General features: G+C 38.9%; 1 protein-coding gene across 8 annotated transcripts in view; it reads left to right on the top strand.

The window, feature by feature from the left end:
* Nucleotides 1-18,719, top strand: part of ACBD5 (acyl-CoA binding domain containing 5) — a gene marked incomplete at its 3' end in the record, with an annotated part of 68,479 nt that overhangs the window by 27,063 nt on the left and 22,697 nt on the right. For all 8 annotated transcript variants that reach the window (XM_079773003.1, XM_079773002.1, XM_079773000.1 and 5 more), the window contains 5 exons: nucleotides 2,651-2,785; nucleotides 4,789-4,992; nucleotides 5,972-6,078; nucleotides 12,598-12,865; nucleotides 15,856-16,055. In XM_079773003.1, coding sequence (XP_079629129.1) covers nucleotides 2,651-2,785; nucleotides 4,789-4,992; nucleotides 5,972-6,078; nucleotides 12,598-12,865; nucleotides 15,856-16,055 — 914 coding nt within the window. The remainder of the gene's footprint in view (nucleotides 1-2,650; nucleotides 2,786-4,788; nucleotides 4,993-5,971; nucleotides 6,079-12,597; nucleotides 12,866-15,855; nucleotides 16,056-18,719) is intronic.

The raw sequence follows: 18,719 nt of genomic DNA, 5'->3' as shown, positions 1-18,719 counted from the left end.
GAGAGTATTATGCTAAGTGAAATAAAACAGTCAGCAAGACAAGTATGATATAGTTTTACTTATATGTGCAATCTAATGAACAAAATAAGCAAAATAGAATCAGACTTGGCTGGTTCTTCAGTGGTTAGAGCATCGGCCTGGGGACTGAGTGTCTTGGGTGTGATTCCCAGCCAAGGGCCTGTACCTCAGTTGCAGGTTCAATCCCTGGCCCAGGTCAGGGTGGGAGCAAAAGGCAACCAATTGCTGTGTCTTTCTCACATTGATGTTTCTCTCTCTCCCTTCCTCTCCTCTCCCTCCCTTCCATTCTTTCTAAAAAAAATCAATGGAGCCCTAACCGTTTTGGCTCAGTGGATAGAGCATCGGCCTGTGGACTGAAAGGTCCCAGGTTTGACTCCAGTCAAGGGCATGAACCTTGGTTGGGGGCACATCCCCAGGAGGAGGTGTGCAGAAGGCAGCTGATAGATGTTTCTCTCTCATCGATGTTTCTAACTCTCTATCCCTCTCCCTTCGTCTCTGTAAAAAATCAATAAAATATATTTTTAAAAAATCAATGGAAAAAATATCCTTGGATGAGGATTTAAAAAAATAAAAAAAAATAATCAGATTCAGAAAACAGAATGTCAACTGTTAGAGGGGAGGGGGATTGGGAGGCTGGTTGGAAAGGTGACAGAATTATCTAAAAATCCAAACCAAAACAAAAAACCCTTAGACACAGACAACAGTATGGTGATTACTAGAGGGAAGGGGAGTGAGGGAAGGTAGAAGAGGGTAAGGAGAGGATAAATGATGATGAAAGGAGACTTGACTTTGGGTGTTGAATACACAATACAATATAAAGATGATGTATTATGGAATTGTGTACCTGAAACATAATTTTATTAACTGATATCACCCCAATAAATTCAATAAAAATTTTAAAAAGAATATAGGTCTGACTATTTAAGATGTATGGATATTTGAAATTTAATATGTTATTTGTGATGCAGGGAATCATCCAAAGTGCATATGTGTAAGTGAAAATAAAGGCTAAAAGTTTATGGAGAAAGACCACTGTTTTTGACCAGTAGGTACTTAAGAGGTCTTTAGTAGCTTAAAGAGTTGATGAGAATGTAATTCCCTGTATCTCAAAACGAGGACCAGTAACCAATAGCATTGGTATCACATGGGAGCTTTATCGAAATGCAGAATCTTAGATCAGCCCCCACTTACTGATTCAGAATCTGCATTTTAACTAGATCTCAGGAGATTACTGTACATATTAACATTTGAGAAGCTCTGATGTATTTACTCTCATGGTATGAGTTTGGGCAATAGGAGTATATGCCTTTTTAAACGATTGATTGCATTAACTGATACTTTAAAAAAATTTTTTATTGATCTCACAGAGGAAGAGAGAGAGAGAGAGAGAGAGAGAGAGAGAGAGAAACAAACAAACATCAATGATCAGAGAGGAACATTGATTGGCTGCTTCCTGCACACCCCCAACTCAGGATGGAACCTACAACCCAGGCATGTGCTCTAACCAGGAATCAAACTGTGACCTCCTGGTTCATAGATCGACACTCAACCATTGAGCCATGCTAGCTGGGCTGATACTTTTTTTTTTTAAGTTTATAAAGATATAAGTTGTACAAAAGAAAAAGAAAAGTTGTGCACCTGAAGCCCTAAAGGTAATAAAAGGAAAAAAAATTTTTAATGTAGTCCAACTATAATATGATTGCTATTAGAACTAAAAATAATATACTTATGTTTTAAATATGCTAGCATATAGCAACTGTCTTCATTTACCATGTATAAAGGAGATCATTCATCTCTAGCTTTACTATTTTGAATGATGTTAACTAAAAAATAATTTATCCTCACCTTGTTCAGAAAGGTTCAGAAAGGTTTTAATATTGCTTTATCATTTTATTATAAACTGATAACTGAAGGTATTTATTTATGTAATATATGTAATATTTATAGTCAAAGAAAAAAATACTGCCTGGCTGGCATGGCTCAGTGGTTGAACATCAACCTATAGACCAGGAGATCATGTTTCGATTCCTGGTCAGACAGGGCACATGTCCAGGTTGCAGGCTCCATCTCTAGTAGGGGGCAGAGAGAAGGCATCTGATCAGTGATTCTCTCTCATCATTGATGTTTCTCTTTCTCTCTCTCTCTCTCTCTCCCTTCCTCTCTGAAATCAATAAAAAATGTTTTAAAAAAGAAAGAAAAGAATACTATAATTATATATCAGAACCTGTTTCCTTCAGAATTATTCTATTATTTGTAAACTAGAGGCCCGATGCATGACATTTGTGCACAAGGGGAGAGGATCCCTCAGCCCAGCCTGCACCCTTTCACAGTCCGGGACCCCCAAGGAGTCCTTAGCACTGCCATGGAGGCAGGAGAGGCTCCTGCCACTACTGCTGCGCTCGCCAGCCCTGAGCCTGGCTTCTGGCTGAGCAGTGCTCCCGCTGTGGGAGTGCACTGACCACCAGAGGGCAGCTGCTGCGTTGAGCGTCTGCCCCCTGGTAGTCAGTGTGCGTCATAGCTACCGGTTGTTCCTCTGTTCAGTCGATTTGCATATTAGCCTTTTATTATATAGGATCACAGCATTATTGCATGTTAAATGATTAGAGATTAAATGGTCATTTTTGTATTTTAGATCTTGGTAATGTTCTAACTTCTCCTCCAAATGCCAAAACTGTTAATGGTAAAGCTGAAAGCAATGATAGTGGAGCTGAGTCTGAGGAAGAAGAGGCCCAAGAAGAAGTAAAAGGAGCAGAACAAAGTGATAATGGTAATCTTTGGATGGTGGGATAATAATTTTACATTAAATAAGATAAAAGGATATGGAGAGGCTTGGGCTGATTTGGCATTGTAGGAAGTGGTGGGATGTGGGTTGTTGACCCTATAACCAGGTTTTTGTGTTCCAAAAGGGCTATAGAAACAGCCAGCCTTATGCATAGATGGAATAGATGTCCATTGAAGGCTAACAAGAATAGGCCACTCTTCCCAATGTGATACCTGAAATGCTGCATTAGAAATATACTAGTGGCCTGGTGCATGAAATTCATGCACGAGGGAGGGGGTTTCCCTCAGCCCGGCCTGCACCCTCTCCAATCTGGGACCCCTTGGGGGATGTCCGACTGCCAGTTCAGTCGGATATCCCTCTTGCAATCTGGGACCGCTGGCTCCTAACCAATCACCTGCCTGCCTGCCTGATCGGCCCTAACCACTCTGCCTGCTGGCCTGCTCGCCCCCAACTGCCCCCTCCAGCCGGCTTCTTGCCCCCAACTGTCCCCCCTTGCTGGCCTGATTGCCCCCATATGCCCCCCACCAGTCTGCTTGCCCCCAACTGCCCCCCTGCCGGACTGATCGCCCCCAACTGCCCACCCCTGCCGGCCTGATTGACCCCAACTGCCCCCCCACACTGGCCTGCTCACCCCCAACTGCCCCCCCCCCCCGCTGGCCTGCTCACCCCCAACTGGCCCCCCCTGCTGGCCTGCTTGCCCCCCAACTGCCCCCCCCCCCCCCGCTCGCCAGCCTGATCAGCCCCAACTGCCCTCTCTTCCTGGCCTGATGGCCCTTAACCGCCTCTGCCTTGGCCTCGCCACCATGGCTTTGCCCAGAAGGACGTCTGCAAGGTCTCCCAGAATGTCTCCCGGTCTAATTAGCATATTACCCTTTTTTAAAAAATATATATATTCCATTGATTTTTTACAGAGAGGAAAGGAGAGGGAGAGAGCCAGAAATATCGATGAGAGAGAAACATCGATCAGCTGCCTCCTGCACACCTCCCACTGGGGATGTGCCCGCAACCAAGGCACACGCCCTTGACCGAAATCGAACCTGGGACCCTTGAGTCCGAAGACTGACGCTATATCCACTGAGCCAAATGGATCAGGGCAGCATATTACCCTTTTATTGGTATAGATTCCTGTAGTGTATTGTTTCCAATATGAATATGCATATGTTATCAAGGAGAGGAGACAACCATACTCTGAATATCTTGTCAAGAATAGAGTGGAATCAAGAGGATAGGATTCAAGCAGAAGGTTTTTTGTTTGTTTTTTAACCCAAGGATATGGTTTTTTACTGATTTTTTTTTTTTCAAAAGAGGGGGAGGGAGAGAGAAGAGAGAGAGGAACATTGATGTATGAGAAAAACATCGATCAGTTGCCTCCTATACTTGCCAGGTATTGATCCCACAATCTAGGTATATGCTCTGACCAGGAATTGAACTGGTAACCTTTCAGTGCACAGGCTGACTTTCCAACCAACTGAGCCACATGGCTAGGCCCAGGTAGAAGTTTTGACAAAGAAGGAAGATTGGAATCATGGGGCCCTGAATTGGAGGGTCCTTATTAGGAAGACTGTTTTAGAAAGGAGACAGAAAGACACTAAAACAAACTGCCTGGTTTAAGTTTGCCTTCTGGTTCCATTAAGATAAGACAAGTAATACTTTCTTTGAAGGATCTCTTTATTTGCTATATGTACCCCTTTCTACTGCTAGGTCTCATAGAACATTTTGCTCATCCTGAGAGAGTGTGTGAAAACCTTGAGAGATTATCTCTCAAAGGAGGTTCTGGGAAATTCACAGTGAACTGAAACAGTTTTGAAACCAATACAGTTTGTGTGAGTTCTCAGCATATAAAACACCCCTTTTCTAGGAGCACCCCATCTCTCTGCTCCTAGTAGGAAACCCTTCAAAGGGATTATGGGTAGGTTGATATCAGAACAGGGTACACAGAAGTTGACCTAATGTGAACTTTTATGAATCTCTCCATTTTCACATAAAAGATAAGAAAATGTTGAAGAAATCCACAGAGCATAAGAATTTAGAAATCATTGTCACTAATGGCTACGATAAAGACAGCTTTGTTCAGGATGTACAGAATGATATCCATGCCAGTTCTTCCCTGAGTGGCAGAAGCACTGAAGAAGTAAAACCTGTAGATCAAAACTTGGAGCAAACTGGAAAACCTGCTGTCTGCATTCACCAAGGTATTTCCCATATTGTTGAGTCTGTTTCCTATGAATAAGGTATTCTTTTAATAATTTCAGGATATTAGGAGCAATTTAGAATTTAAAATCTCTTATTCAATAGTATAAAAGGGTTTATTTATATTATAAGGGTTTATATCTTTGAAAGACAGTGAATTAGGGCCAGGGTTTTTATGTTTTTCATTGAGATTTTTAATTTGTTTTTATATAGCATTTTAAAATATAATTTTGAAATTTTTTTCAATTGATTTGAGAGAGAGGGAGAGAGAGAGAGAAAGAGAGAAAGAGAGGCACATTGATGTGAGAGAGTAACATGGAACGGTTGCATCCTGTACACTCCCCAATCTGGTATTGAACCCACAACCTGGGTATGTGCCCTGACCAGGAATCAAACCCACAGCCTCTTGGTGTACGGGATGATGCTCCAACCAAGCCACACTGACCAGGGCAAATTTTGAAGTTTTTACTCTTATTCCTGATGTTTCTTTTAACTTAAAACTCTGATTATAGGATACCTTTATCCTCCAATCAGCAAGGTAAGCTATACTCTTTTCATATTTTAGGGATGAGCCTATAATATATATATGGTGAATTATTAACATTATTGCAATTCAGCCAAGTAACCAAGAAATATAATTTCTAAATGGTACAATCAAACTTGACAATAGTCATCTAACTTTAGGCTTCCTAGCTGCTATTTAGTTTTCTCTTATAAGGTTACTGAGTTCTATAAGGTTTGATCTGGGCAGTATCTTTGTATAATTCCATGATAAAATACTTTGATATCTTTTCATGTAAAAATTATCAACTAAACTTAATGTTTTGATAAGTTAAAAGAAAAAGAAGTGTGGCTTGGTAAATCAAATTTGTCTCCCAGTATGAAAATAATGTAGAGCTAATCAATTTTGAAAAGAGGATAAATGCATTTTTTCTTCAGTTAGAGAATAATTATTCTATCTGGGCATTTATTCATCTTTAGATATAAGTGATGATCATGTTGAAGATGTCTCAGGAATTCAGCATTTGACAAGTGATTCAGACAGTGAAGTTTACTGTGATTCCATGGAACAACTTGGCCAAGAAGAGGTAAAAATGACATTTAAAAAATTCTTTATTATTGAAAGTATTACATATGTCCCTTCTTTTCCCCCATTAACCCCCTACAGACCACCCTGCCTTCTGCCCCAGACCATCACCACCCCATTATCAGTGAAAAATGACATTTTTTGATTGGCAAGTTTTCAAAGTGGTATATCAGAATTTGATGCATAACTTCTTTTGATATATATATCGTAGCCATTAGTGACAATGATTTCTAAATTCTTATGCTCTGTGGATTTCTTCATCATTTTCTTATCTTTTATGTGAAAATGGAGAGAGTCATAAAAGTTCACATTAGGTCACATTCTGAATATATATATATTTCAGAAAGGAAGGGAGAGGGAGAGAGAGATAGAAACATTAAAGATGAGAGAGAATCATAGATCGGCTGCCTTCTGCACGCCCCACACTAGGAATCGAGCCCGCAACCTAGACATGTGCCCTGACCAGGAATCAAACAGTGACCTCCTGATTCATGGGTCGATGCTCAACCACTGAGCCATCTCAGCCAGGCTTGATGTGTAACTTCTGTTAATACCAGATGTACATGCTGTTCATCACTTTGAAAACTTACCTCTAAAATGTTTAAACATTTCTATTTTAAATTTTCTTTTGTGAGTTAGAAAGAATATTCAATTCCTGATTATTCAAAATAATTTAACTGTTATAGTTTATAATATTTGTAAATATTCTGAGAGAGGTAGGATGGGTAGGGAGACAATAAACTTATGCTAGTCTCTATATTTGAAACATTGATTAACATTTAAGAAAATTAAATAATTTTGAAACAAATCTGTACTTCACATTGACTTTAATATGTTGAACTGAAAGTTTGAATTGAAATTCTTTTCAAATTTTAGTTAATTAAGATTCAGTATGTGAAGCTAACATTTGAAAAAATTATTAAAACTACATGAATTAAAACAATTTTTTTATTGATTTGAGAGATAAAAACATTGATTTGTTATTCCACTTATTTATGCATTCATTGGTTGATTCTTGTATGTGCCCTAACTATGGATTGCAGTCTTGGCGTATCAGGACGATGTTCCAACCAACTGAGCTACCTGACCAGGGCAAAACTACATCTTTTGTTTTGTTTTTTCCTCTTTGACAACTTTTTCTGTTAATGACTAGTGGTTTTGACAGCTGTATTTATGTTTGGTGGTTTTGAATTCTACCACTATTTCCCTGCCCTTGTTCTAAAAGTTCAGGGTACCTTATAGAAAATTATTTCTCTTTTGCCTCCCTGAAGTAATGATTTTAACTTTTTCTCCTTGTGTTTCCCCTTTTAAAAATGTTATAATGCATCTAAATTTACCTCTTAGCTTTCTCAAACATTTTAAAAAATATTTTTATTGATTTTGAGAGAGAGAGAGAGAGAGAGAGAGAGAGAGAGAGAGAGAGAGATATCAATCCATTTCGTCCCCTACAAAGGATCAAACCTGAAACCCTGGTATATGCCTGGTTAGGAATTGAACTGGCAACCTTTTGGTGCTTGGGACAATGCTCAACCAACTGAGCCACTCTGGCCAGACAACTTTTTTCTTTTTCTTTTCTTTATTTCTTTTTTAAAAAAAAATATTTTTATTGATTTCAGAGAGAAAGGGAATGAGAGAGATAAATAGAAACATCAGTGATGAGAGAGAAACATTGATCAGCTGCCTCTTGCATGCCCCCTACTGGGGATCAAGCCTGCAACCTGGGCATGTGCCCTTGACCAGAATGGAACCTGAGACCCTTTAGTCTGCAGGCTGACGCTGTATTTACTGAGCCAAACCGGCTATGGCTACTTTTTTCTTTTTAAAAAGATTTGCTTGGAGAAGGTTAGTGATAAAGAACTGGATGAGATTAATCAGTAAATATTTGGTTACTAGATTCTAGGTTTGCTCCTATCCTGTTTAATAAAAGCCTAATATGCTAAGTGTCTGACGGTCATTTGACCATTTGACCAGTCGCTATGATGCACACTGACCACCAGGGGGCAGATGCTCTGACCGGTAGGTTAGCTGGTTGTTGGGGTCCCGCTGACTGGGACTGGGTGAGATGGGCCGGGCATGCCCTGGAGCCCTCCTGTGGTCCCTCCCTAGCCCTGATTGTGCACTGTTGGGGTCCTTTGACCTGGCCTGCGCCCTCTTGCAATCCGGGACCCCTTGGGGGATGTTGGGAGAGCCAGTTTTGTCCCGATTCCCCGCAGGCCAGGCCAAGGGACCCCACTGGTGCATGAATCTGTACACCAGGCCTCTAGTTTTTTTTATAAGTCAGTTGATAGACTAAACTCCTTTATGGAACTCTGCCTGATCTGGCTCCTACTTATCTTTTTGGCCTCTGTTCACACCACTCTCATGTTTGGGCTTTGCTCATACCTACCCTAGCCTTCCCGCTGTTTCTCTAATAAGGTCCGCAAAATCATTTGGTCTGGCCCTGCCAAGGCATTAGGAGTGACTTATTTAAGTATTTGACCAAATATAGCAGGCTTTCTTTAAGTTGCTAATTTTGTATGGCCTGCGAATGATTTTATAAATATCCAAGTGGCCCTTGGCAGGAAAAGGTTCCCCACCCCTGCTCTAATATGCCAACCCATTTCCCCTTCTTCTTCCAGCACCAGCATCTTTGCATTCATTTTGCTGGAATGTAATTCACCATTCATTGCTGCATACACAGAGTTTACTCCTTCACATCCTTTAAACCCTAATGCAGATGTCCCTTCTTGAAGGGAACCTTCTTCTTAGATAAGATGCAGCCCCACCACATCATCCATCCTCACTAAGAGTAGGTTAATTATAAGTTGTCACCCACAAATTTCCTAGGTGCGTACTTAAAAAAATACATGTAATTTCTATGATCAATTTTGGAGTCCTTAAGAATCAAGTTGTTTTTCCAAGTTCTATTTGTGAACAACTAATATCACATTTATTTTTTGCCTATTATGATTTGAACATTTTCTTATTATTTTCCACTTAAAAAGGTACCTATAAAAATTTATAATTACCTCTTGAATATAGCAGTTAAGCATGTTCCTACCCCAATATACATACAAGAGTAAGTTATATTTTTTAAAATTTTGTATATTTATTATATTTATGTTGCAATAAAGTATGTAGCCTGATAATATGATATTTAGGATTTGTTTCAGAATAATTCACTGGGGATGAGCATGGGAGTCATAGGTAAAATAAAACAAGAGTAAGAGTAGCCCTGAAGTGATAATTGTTAAAACAGACTTATTGGTACTCTACTCTAGTATGTTTGAAATTTTCCATAATAAAAAGTTTAAAAATAAGATTATAGTCTGTGGAATGTTTCTTTCTCAAGTTGCTTCTGTAATAGTTTTCTTTCCTTTTTTTCCTTCTTCCACAAAAACATTGAATTCACTTATATTCTACGTACAATTAGACCATCATTATTATTGCTCTGTAGTTCAGTTATCACTTTATAATGAGTTCCTTTTGCTGTACTTTCTTATGACTTCTAGAATAACATGAAGAGCCATTATTTATTTTGTACACAAGCTTCATCTATTTCTTATCCATTGAGGTGTTAGTCAATCTGCTAGTATAATTAAATTTTTTAATTTTCTGATCTATTTTTTAATTTAAACTCATTCTTTTTTGTTTGTTTGTTCATTTGTTTTTGTTAATCCTAATCTGAGGATTTTTTCCCCATTGATCTTTAGAGAGAGAGAGTGGAAGGGAGGTAAGAGGGAAAAGAGAGACAGAGACAGAGAAACATCAATGTGAGAGACATCAATTGAGTGCCCACCGTATGTGCCCTGACCAGGACTGGGAATGGAATCTGCAACCTAGGTACATGCCCTTGACTGGGAATTGAATCAGCAACTCTTTGGTGCACAGGCCCACACTGTAACCACTGAGCAACACGGGTCAGAGCTAAGCTCATTCTTTTTAAAATATATATATTTTTATTGATTTCAGAGAGGAAGGGAGAGGGAGACAGAGATAGAAACACCAATGATGAGACAGAATCATTGATTGGCTGCCTCCTGCACGCCACCTACTGGGGATCAAGCCTGCAACCTGGGTATGTGCCCTTGACTGGAATCAAACCCGGGACCTTTCAGTCTGCAGGCTGACGCTCTATCCACTGAGCCAAACCAGCTAGGGCAAAGGTTGAGGTTTTGAAAGATCAAATTATTAGCAGTTACTATTTTGCAGAAGCTGAAAACAAACCATGTTCTAGAATAACCACTTAATGGAATAGATAATGGTTTGGAAGTACTGTTCTGAAACAAATCGATATTTGAAGATATGAAATATTATATATATATAAATAAATAAAAATAAATGAATATATATATATATATATATCTGATATTTCAAACCAGAATACCAATGCATACCAGTACAACATTTGGAATTTTATCAGGTGAGTTAGATTTCTAAGATAAGAGAATAAGAGAGAGAAACATTTTAGATTTTTTTTCTTTCCCCTTTTATACATTTTCATCTATTAAGCAGTACTTTTCAAATTTTAATGGGGAGCTTGTGATAGTACAGATGCTTGGGTCTGAACCGCAGGTTTTCTCATTTCATAGATCTGGGATGGGATCCACAAATTTACATTTCTAATCAGCTTTCAGTTGATGCTGATGCTGCTGGTCTGCAGACCACACTTTGAGTTGCACCTAAAGCATAAGGAGCTAGAGTTCTACCAGAATGGGAGATGTGGGTAGGGGATTAATATTTATTAGTCCCATTTCACTTTTTCCTTGCTTTCATAAAGTAAATTTGTTTTCTGCTGCACTGAGAAGATAGAAGCCCTTAGATTGTTACTCCAACTTCACGCCTGGACACTTATGTCTTTGACTTACTGACTCTAAGCTACACCCATTCAGTCTTTGTCACCTTCCCACCTCAAGCCACTTTCTCTAAAATGTATCATATTTTCTCTCACCTCTTTGGGAACCTTCATTTTTTATACCTTCCAGACTATTCCCAACCAATGTTGCTCTTCTGGTTCTTTATTTTTCTCAAGCTATTATATTTCTTCCATCTTTAAGAGAAAAGACTCTCTGAACCTTCTGATGCCTTGTAAATATTGTCTTATCTCCCTCCTCCCCTTTATAGTCAGGCTTTCTGTTGGTTGTGTTCATTCATGATATTGATTCACTTCAGATATATATCATTATGCCTTTGTTGCTAACTTTTTGTTTGTTGCTAATTTGAATGGATGCTTTACATTTTCCATCTCACTTGAATATCATTAAATAATATTAACTACTTTGTCTTTGAAAATACTTCCTTGGTTTCCATTACACCATTTTTAAGAGCTTCTTTTTATACTTCTTAGGTCCTTTGTAACCTTCCTCTGTGAGTTTTTCTTCCTCTTGTTGACCTCTTAAATTTGGCGTTCTTCAGGCATATATTCCTAATTATTACTAACTTGGTTTTAACTATCAATCACATGCTAATTACTCTCAAAGGGATATCTCCAAGCTATATTTCTCTTCTGAATTCTAACTGCCCTATTAGACATCTTGCTTAGGAATCTCAATTTTTTACCTATCTATAACTATACCATTGTCTCTTTTGTCCCCTAAAGCTCCTTATCCTCTATATTTCTTTTGGTGAGTTTCACAAAACCATCTAGTCTTTTCCTTTCCCTTACTCCTCACATTCAGTCTTCAAGTCCTATAGATTCTGTAATCTCAAAAGTTCTCAAATCATCCTCTATCCCACTACTATGTTATTGGTACATGCTGTCATCATTACCACACTTTGGAATTGGCTTTTACTCATCTGTTCTTTAAGTTTTGTGGGTGTGTGTTGTTTTTTAAACACAAAACAAAAGAAATTTATTATCTCATAGTCCTAGAACTTTAGGGAGGCTAGAAATCTGCAATCAAGTTATCAGCAGAGCTGTGCTCCTCTGAAGCCTCCAGGGGACAATCTGTTCCTTGCTTCATCCAGCTCTCCTGGCCCCAAGGGCTCCTTGACTTGTGACTTTATCACCCCAATCTCTACCTCCATCTTTACATGGCCACCTCTTCCCTATGTTGTTCTTCAAGTTTTAGTTCATATCATTTCTTCCAGGAAGGCTGTCCTGACCAAGCCCAGTATGAGCTCGTATAGCAGCCTTTGTATATATTTTTCATTATACTTATCAAACTATGTTATAATAATATTCTCTCTTTTGCTAAAACTAGAAGCCTCTTGCAGTGATTCTCTTTTTTCATATTTATCCTTAGAGTTTAGCATAGTAACTAGGCTAAAGTAGACATTTAAATGTTTCTTGGATGAATGAGTGACTCATGAGAACAGTTTATTGCCATAATTTCTCAATTCTTTGTTCATGGATGATTCATTTCTATCCCATTTTCCCCTACATATAGGAGGCAGAATATGAATTGAAGAATTTTAAATAAAAATACTTTTATAATAACATGAAAAAATATTTCATAAAAACAGTAATCTATTAACAAGAAAACTTTGTGGTGTATAATTTAGGTTTGTAGCTTTTAATTGTCTTGTTTTAAATTTATAGTCTTTAGATATCTTTACATCAAACAATGGACCATATCGATATTACTTGGGTGGTGATCCCAATAAGCCCTTGGAAAATTCTGGTTTTCCTGAAGATGTTCAAATTTCTCCTGGAAATGGCAACATTGGGGAGATGCAGGTGGCACCAGTCGAAGGAAAAGGTGAAGTAAAGCATGGAGGAGAAGATGGCAGAAGTAACAGTGGTGCGCCACACCCTGAGAAACGGGGTGGAGAAAATGAGGAATTCTCTAATGTCAGAAGAGGGAGAGGTGTGTATTCTTTCTCTCTCTTTTCTTTCTTTCTTCTTTTTTTTTTTTTTTTTGCTGACTTTATAACCTAAATAGCAAAATGGTAGGTTTTAGATTGGAAAAACATTACAACTATCAATTTACAAAGGGAATGTTAAAAGTTATCTGTACATAACATCTGACCACTTTTTAAAATTTCTAGTTCTCTCCTTTTATTCCACAAGGCATAGTGGTGTATTCTCTAAAAATATGGGGAGAGGGCATTTTTATATTTATATTTTTTATGCAGTTTTTTGAGGCAGCCAACTTTTCACTCCCTGAGTAATCACTTAGCAGTTCCTCCAACTGTGCTGATGCTTATTTTACTTACTTTTGATAAAAATTAAAATTCTTGGTCTTTTTTACATTTCTTTACTTAAGTTAAAAGATATTATTTAACATTGACAGTTCAGATACATAAAACATTACAACAGAGATAAAAGAATATCCTAGCTAATAAAAGAGTAGTATGCAAATTGACCATCACTCCAACACACAAGATGGCTGCCCCCATGTGGACACAAGATGACCGCCACAAGATGGCCGGGAGGGGAGGACAGTTGGGAGGAACCAGGCCTGCAGGGGAGGGCAGTTAGGGGTGACCAGGCTGGCAGAGGAGGGAAGTTGGGGGCAACCAGGCCTACAGGGGAGGGCAGTTAGGGGTGAGCAGGCCTGCAGGGGAGGGCAGTTAGGGGCAAACAGGCTGGCAGGGGAGCAGTTAGGCATCAATCAGGCTGGCAGGGGAGTGGTTAGGGGGTGATCAGGCCGGCAGGCAGAAGCGGTTAGGGGCAATCAGGAAGGCAGGCAGGCGAGCAGTTGGGAGCCAACAGTCCTGGATTGTGAGAAGGATGTCCGACTGCCCGTCTAGGCCCGATCCTACTGGGATCGGGCCTAGACGGGCAGTCGGACATCCCTCAAGGGGTCCCAGATTGGAGAGGGTGCAGGCTGGGCTGAGGGACACACACACCCGTGCACGAATTTCGTGCACCGGGCCTCTAGTTTAACAATATAATAGTAAGCATTAAGAATAGTAATGTGATGAGGTAATAGAGTTGAATGGGGAAGAAAAGTAAATAATTTATAATTGTTCATAGTAAGGAATGAATAGGTATTGTCACAAAAGAGAATTAATGGAAAGACAGATGCTTATTATCTCACTTATGTGGAATCTAAAAAACCAACAAACAAAAACAAGTTCATAAATACAGAGAACAGCTGCAGATTGGTGGTTCCCAGAGGCGGAAAGAGGGCAAAATGGGGAAGGTGGTTGAAAGGTACAAACTTTTAGTTATAAAATAAATAAGTCATGGAGGTGTAATATACAACATGACTATAGTTAAATGATTCTGTATTATATATTTGAAAATTACTAAGAGAATAGATCTTAAAAGATCTTATCACAAGAAAACATCTGTAACTACGTATGGTGACGGATGTTATCTAGACTTATTGTGGTGATCATTTCACAGTATATACAAATATCAAATCATTATGTTGTACACCTAAAATAAAAGGAAAATCCCTGTTTAATTTTATGAGGTCATAATACGTTAAAGGATTATCTGTGAGTTTGGTTGAAAAAAATGTACATAAAACAAATTAAGACATGGTTTTGTGAATACTACTGCTTTAGGGTTCCAGGATGCTGAAGGGCAATGAGGTAGGTAGTTTCCGGTTTATTGTGGAAAACAAAACAAGTAAAACTTACCCATTATATTAGCAAATGTAAAAACTTAAAGTATTTCATTTCTGCAAAGGTAGGGTAGCATGGTGGTACCTTTTATATATTGCAGTACAGAACTGTCTCAGCCTTTCTAAAAAATAGCTTGGCAACACTTGTGAGGAAACTCCACAGAGCTGTTAACCCTTGACCCAGTAATTCTTCCAATCTTTCTGTCCTAAAAAAAAACACAGTAGAAATCTAGATAAGAATTTATATACAAAGACATTTATTTCAATGTTATTTGTAATAGCAAAAATTGGAATTGATCCTAACTATCCAAAAGTGAATAGTAAGATTGAATAAATTACTTCATGTCTTACTAGGGAATTTATGCAGCCATTTCAGTGTTTCTGGAATAAAGTTCAATGATGATAAATATTTATAATATTTTTTTAAAGTAGGATACAAAATCATGTATAAGGGGTAATGCCAATTCTGTAAATATATGCAAGAAAAAAACAATAAATGATATATAATAACATTTTTAAAGTAATGAAATTTTAATATTTATATAAATATAATGGAATTTATAATAAAAACATTTTATTTTTATTTTATTATTTTAAAAACATTTTGTATTTATTTTATTTTATTTATTTATTTATTTATTTATTTATTATTATTATTTATTTCAGAGAGGAGGGAGAGGTAGAGAGAGATGGAAACATCAATGAGAATCACTGATTGGCTGCCTCTTGCATGCCCCCTATTGGGGATCAAGCATGCAACCCTGGGCATGTGCCCTTGACTGGAATTGAACCCAGAGTGCTTTAGTCCGCAGGACGATGCTCTATCCACTGAGCCAAACCAGCGATGACCAAGAAAAGCATTTTAAATCACTTGAGAGACTTACAGTGACCAGAAAGGAAAATAGAGTTATTTAATACAGTTTTTAATACTCTAAAGGAAGTCTTCAAATATTTTCAATCTTGTTACTTTTAGTAAAGAATTTTTGAGAATCCACCCTGAATATGTATATATCATTTGTGAATTATATGCATTTAGTCATGTGCTAGTATATTAAGTACATTATAAAACCTTAAATAAAAACTCTAAGAATATATCAATGTATGTAGAAGTGTACATATCTATTCTTTGACCCCAGTAATTTATTTTGTGTAGTTCCTGATTGCTCCACTCCACTTAGGAGAGTTAGATCTTAAAGAAATAATAGGAAAATAAATGAAACACACCATTTCTACTTTTATAGGAATAACTTACAACTAACTTCTTTGCTCTCTTAAAATAGGACATAGGATGCAACATTTGAGCGAAGGATCCAAGGGTCGGCAAATGGGAAGTGGAGGTGATGGGGAACGCTGGGGTTCAGATAGAGGAACAAGAGGCAGCCTCAATGAGCAGATTGCTCTTGTGCTCATGCGGCTGCAGGAGGACATGCAGAATGTCCTTCAGAGACTTCATAAACTGGAAACACTAACAGCTTCGCAGGTAAGCTTCCAAATTTATCTTCTACTTGTTGATCTTTTGAAACTATAATCTATATTGATCAGATTTACAGAAATTAATGTATTTTAATGATTAAAAAATAAATAAATAGGACCTACTTTTGAAAATATTACTTCAAACTGACCCAAAAGCTAAATGCCAGTTAAAATAATAGTAAAATTTTAGTGTAAAATTAGCAGTACCATTTTGGAGGAAGGATAGGTTGCTTGGTGGTAGAAGAATAAGAACTTTAAAAATAGTTTAATTTAAGTAACTAATAAATAGATCATACCTAATGCCCTAGAGTTCATGATTAAAGAGTCATTCTTTTGTAGTAAGCATTGTCCTCTTATCTTGACCTCTTTTAAAAATGCTGTAGAGCCCTGACTGGTGTGGCTTAGTCGTTGAGCATTGACCTATGAACCAGGAGGTCACGGTTCTATTTCTAGTCAGGGGACTTACCTGGGTTGTGGGCTCAATTCCTGATCCCTGGCAGGGGGTGTGAAGGAAGCAGCCCATCAATGTTCCATTCTAACATTGATGTTTTGCTCTCTCTCCCTCTCCTTTCCTCTCTAAAAATCAATAAAATAATAAAATCTTTTTAAAAAAATGCTGTAGAGATATGTTAAGTTACTGATTCTTTTTGTTGTTGTAGTTGTTAATCCTTACCCGAGGATATATTTCCATTGATCTTTTTAGAGAGAGTGAGAGAGGAAAAGACAGAGAGAAACATCGATGTGAGAGAGACACATTGATTGGTGTGATGTTTCTTTTTCCTTGATGTTTCTATCTCTCTCCCCCTCCTACCCTCCCTTCAACTCTCCCTAAAAATCAATGGAAAAAATATCCTCTGGTGAGGATTAACAAAACAGGAAAAGAAATAAAATTCACTGGAAAAGGAGATTCAAATGGGTGTGCCCCAAGGAGGCTGCCCCTACCCAGTTTTTAATGACTACCTCTACTCAAAGCTCAGTATTTCCAAAGAAACTATATGACAGCAACTTTATGAATCTGGGAAGACTTGATACAGAAAAATAGTCACAAAAAGTAATACATTGCCAAAACCGGTTTGGCTCAGTGGATAGAGCGTCGGTCTGTGGACTGAAGGGTCCCGGGTTCGATTCCGGTCAAGGGCATGTACATTGGTTGCGGGCACATCCCCGGTAGGGGGTGTGCAGGAGGCAGCTGGTCGATGTTTCTCTCTCATCGATGTTTCTAGCTCTCTGTCCCTCTCCTTTCCTCTCTGTAAAAAATCAATAAAATATATTTTAAAAAAAAGTAATACATTAAGGGTAGTCATTTGGACTTACTTAACAGGTCTGCTCTTAGTATTTAACTCATGGATAATTTATTATTATTTCAAATTTTAATTGTATTTCTTTTTAAAACATTTATATTGATTTGAGAGAGAAAGGGAGAGTGAGAGAGATAGAAGCATCAATGCTGAGAATCATTGATCAGCTGCCTCCTGCATGCCCCCTACTGAGGATTGAGCCCACAACCTGGGCATATGCCCTGACCAGGAATCAAACTGGCAACCTCTTGGTGCATGGTCTGATAATCAACTGTACTACACTGGCTGGGTGGAGTCCTTGTCTTTTAAAAAAAGATTCTGACACATTAAGGACTTTCCCCCTTAAATTTTGCATAATTCATTTGTATGAATGAAAATTTGCATAAATAGCCCAGCCAGGGCGATTCTCTGGATATTTTATTCTTTTAAGTATATTAAAAATAAAATTTTACCCCTGGCCAGTTAGCTCAGTTGATTAGAGCATTGTCCTAATATGCCAAAGTTGGGGTTCAATCTCTGGTCAGGGGCATATATAAGAAGTAACCAATAAATGCATAAATAAATAGAACAACAAATCAGTGTTTCTCTCTCTTTGACAAGTATCATTGAATTTTTTTTCTTTAACAATATATATGGATAAATATCATTAAAGCAAAAAATCATCGTGCTTATTATATACTAGAGGCCCAGTGCACGAAATTCGTGCACGAAGAGGGGTTGTCCCTCAGCCCAGCCTGTACCCTCTCCAATATGGGACCCCTTGAGGGATGTCCGACTGCCCGTTTAGGCCCGATCCCACACGGGCAGTCGGACATCCCTCTCACAATCCAGGACTGCTGGCTCCCAACTACTTGCCTGCGTGCCTTCCTGATTGCCCCTAACCGCTTCTGCCTGCCAGCCTGATCACCCCCTAACCACTCCCCTGCCAGCCTGTTTGCCCCCAACTTCCCTCCTCTGCCGGCCTGGTCACCCCTAACTGCCCTCTCCTGCAGGGTTGATCACCTCCAACTGCCCTCCCTTGCAGGCTTGGTCCCTCTCAACTGCCCTCCCTTGCAGGCAGGGTGCCTCCCAACTGCCCTCTCCTGTTGGCCATCTTGTGGTGGCCATCTTGTGTCCACATGGGGGCAGGATCTTTGACCACATGGGGGCAGCTATATTGTGTGTTGCAGTGATGATCAATCTGCATATTACTCTTTTATTAGATAGGATAGAGGCCTGGTACAGGGGTGGGGGCCAGCTGGTTTGCCCTGAAGGGCGTCCCGGATCAGGGTGGGGTTCCCTTGGGGTGTGGGGCGGCCTCAGCGAGGGGCCTGTGGTGGTTTGCAGGCGGGCCACGCCCCCTGGCAACGCAAGCGGAGGCCCTGGTATCTAGA

This window comes from Cnephaeus nilssonii (genome assembly GCF_951640355.1).
Source record: "Cnephaeus nilssonii genome assembly, chromosome: 1".
Lineage (NCBI taxonomy): Eukaryota > Metazoa > Chordata > Mammalia > Chiroptera > Vespertilionidae > Cnephaeus > Cnephaeus nilssonii.
Note: the sequence above shows the minus strand (reverse complement) of the source record. Positions and strands in the feature narration are given on the sequence as shown.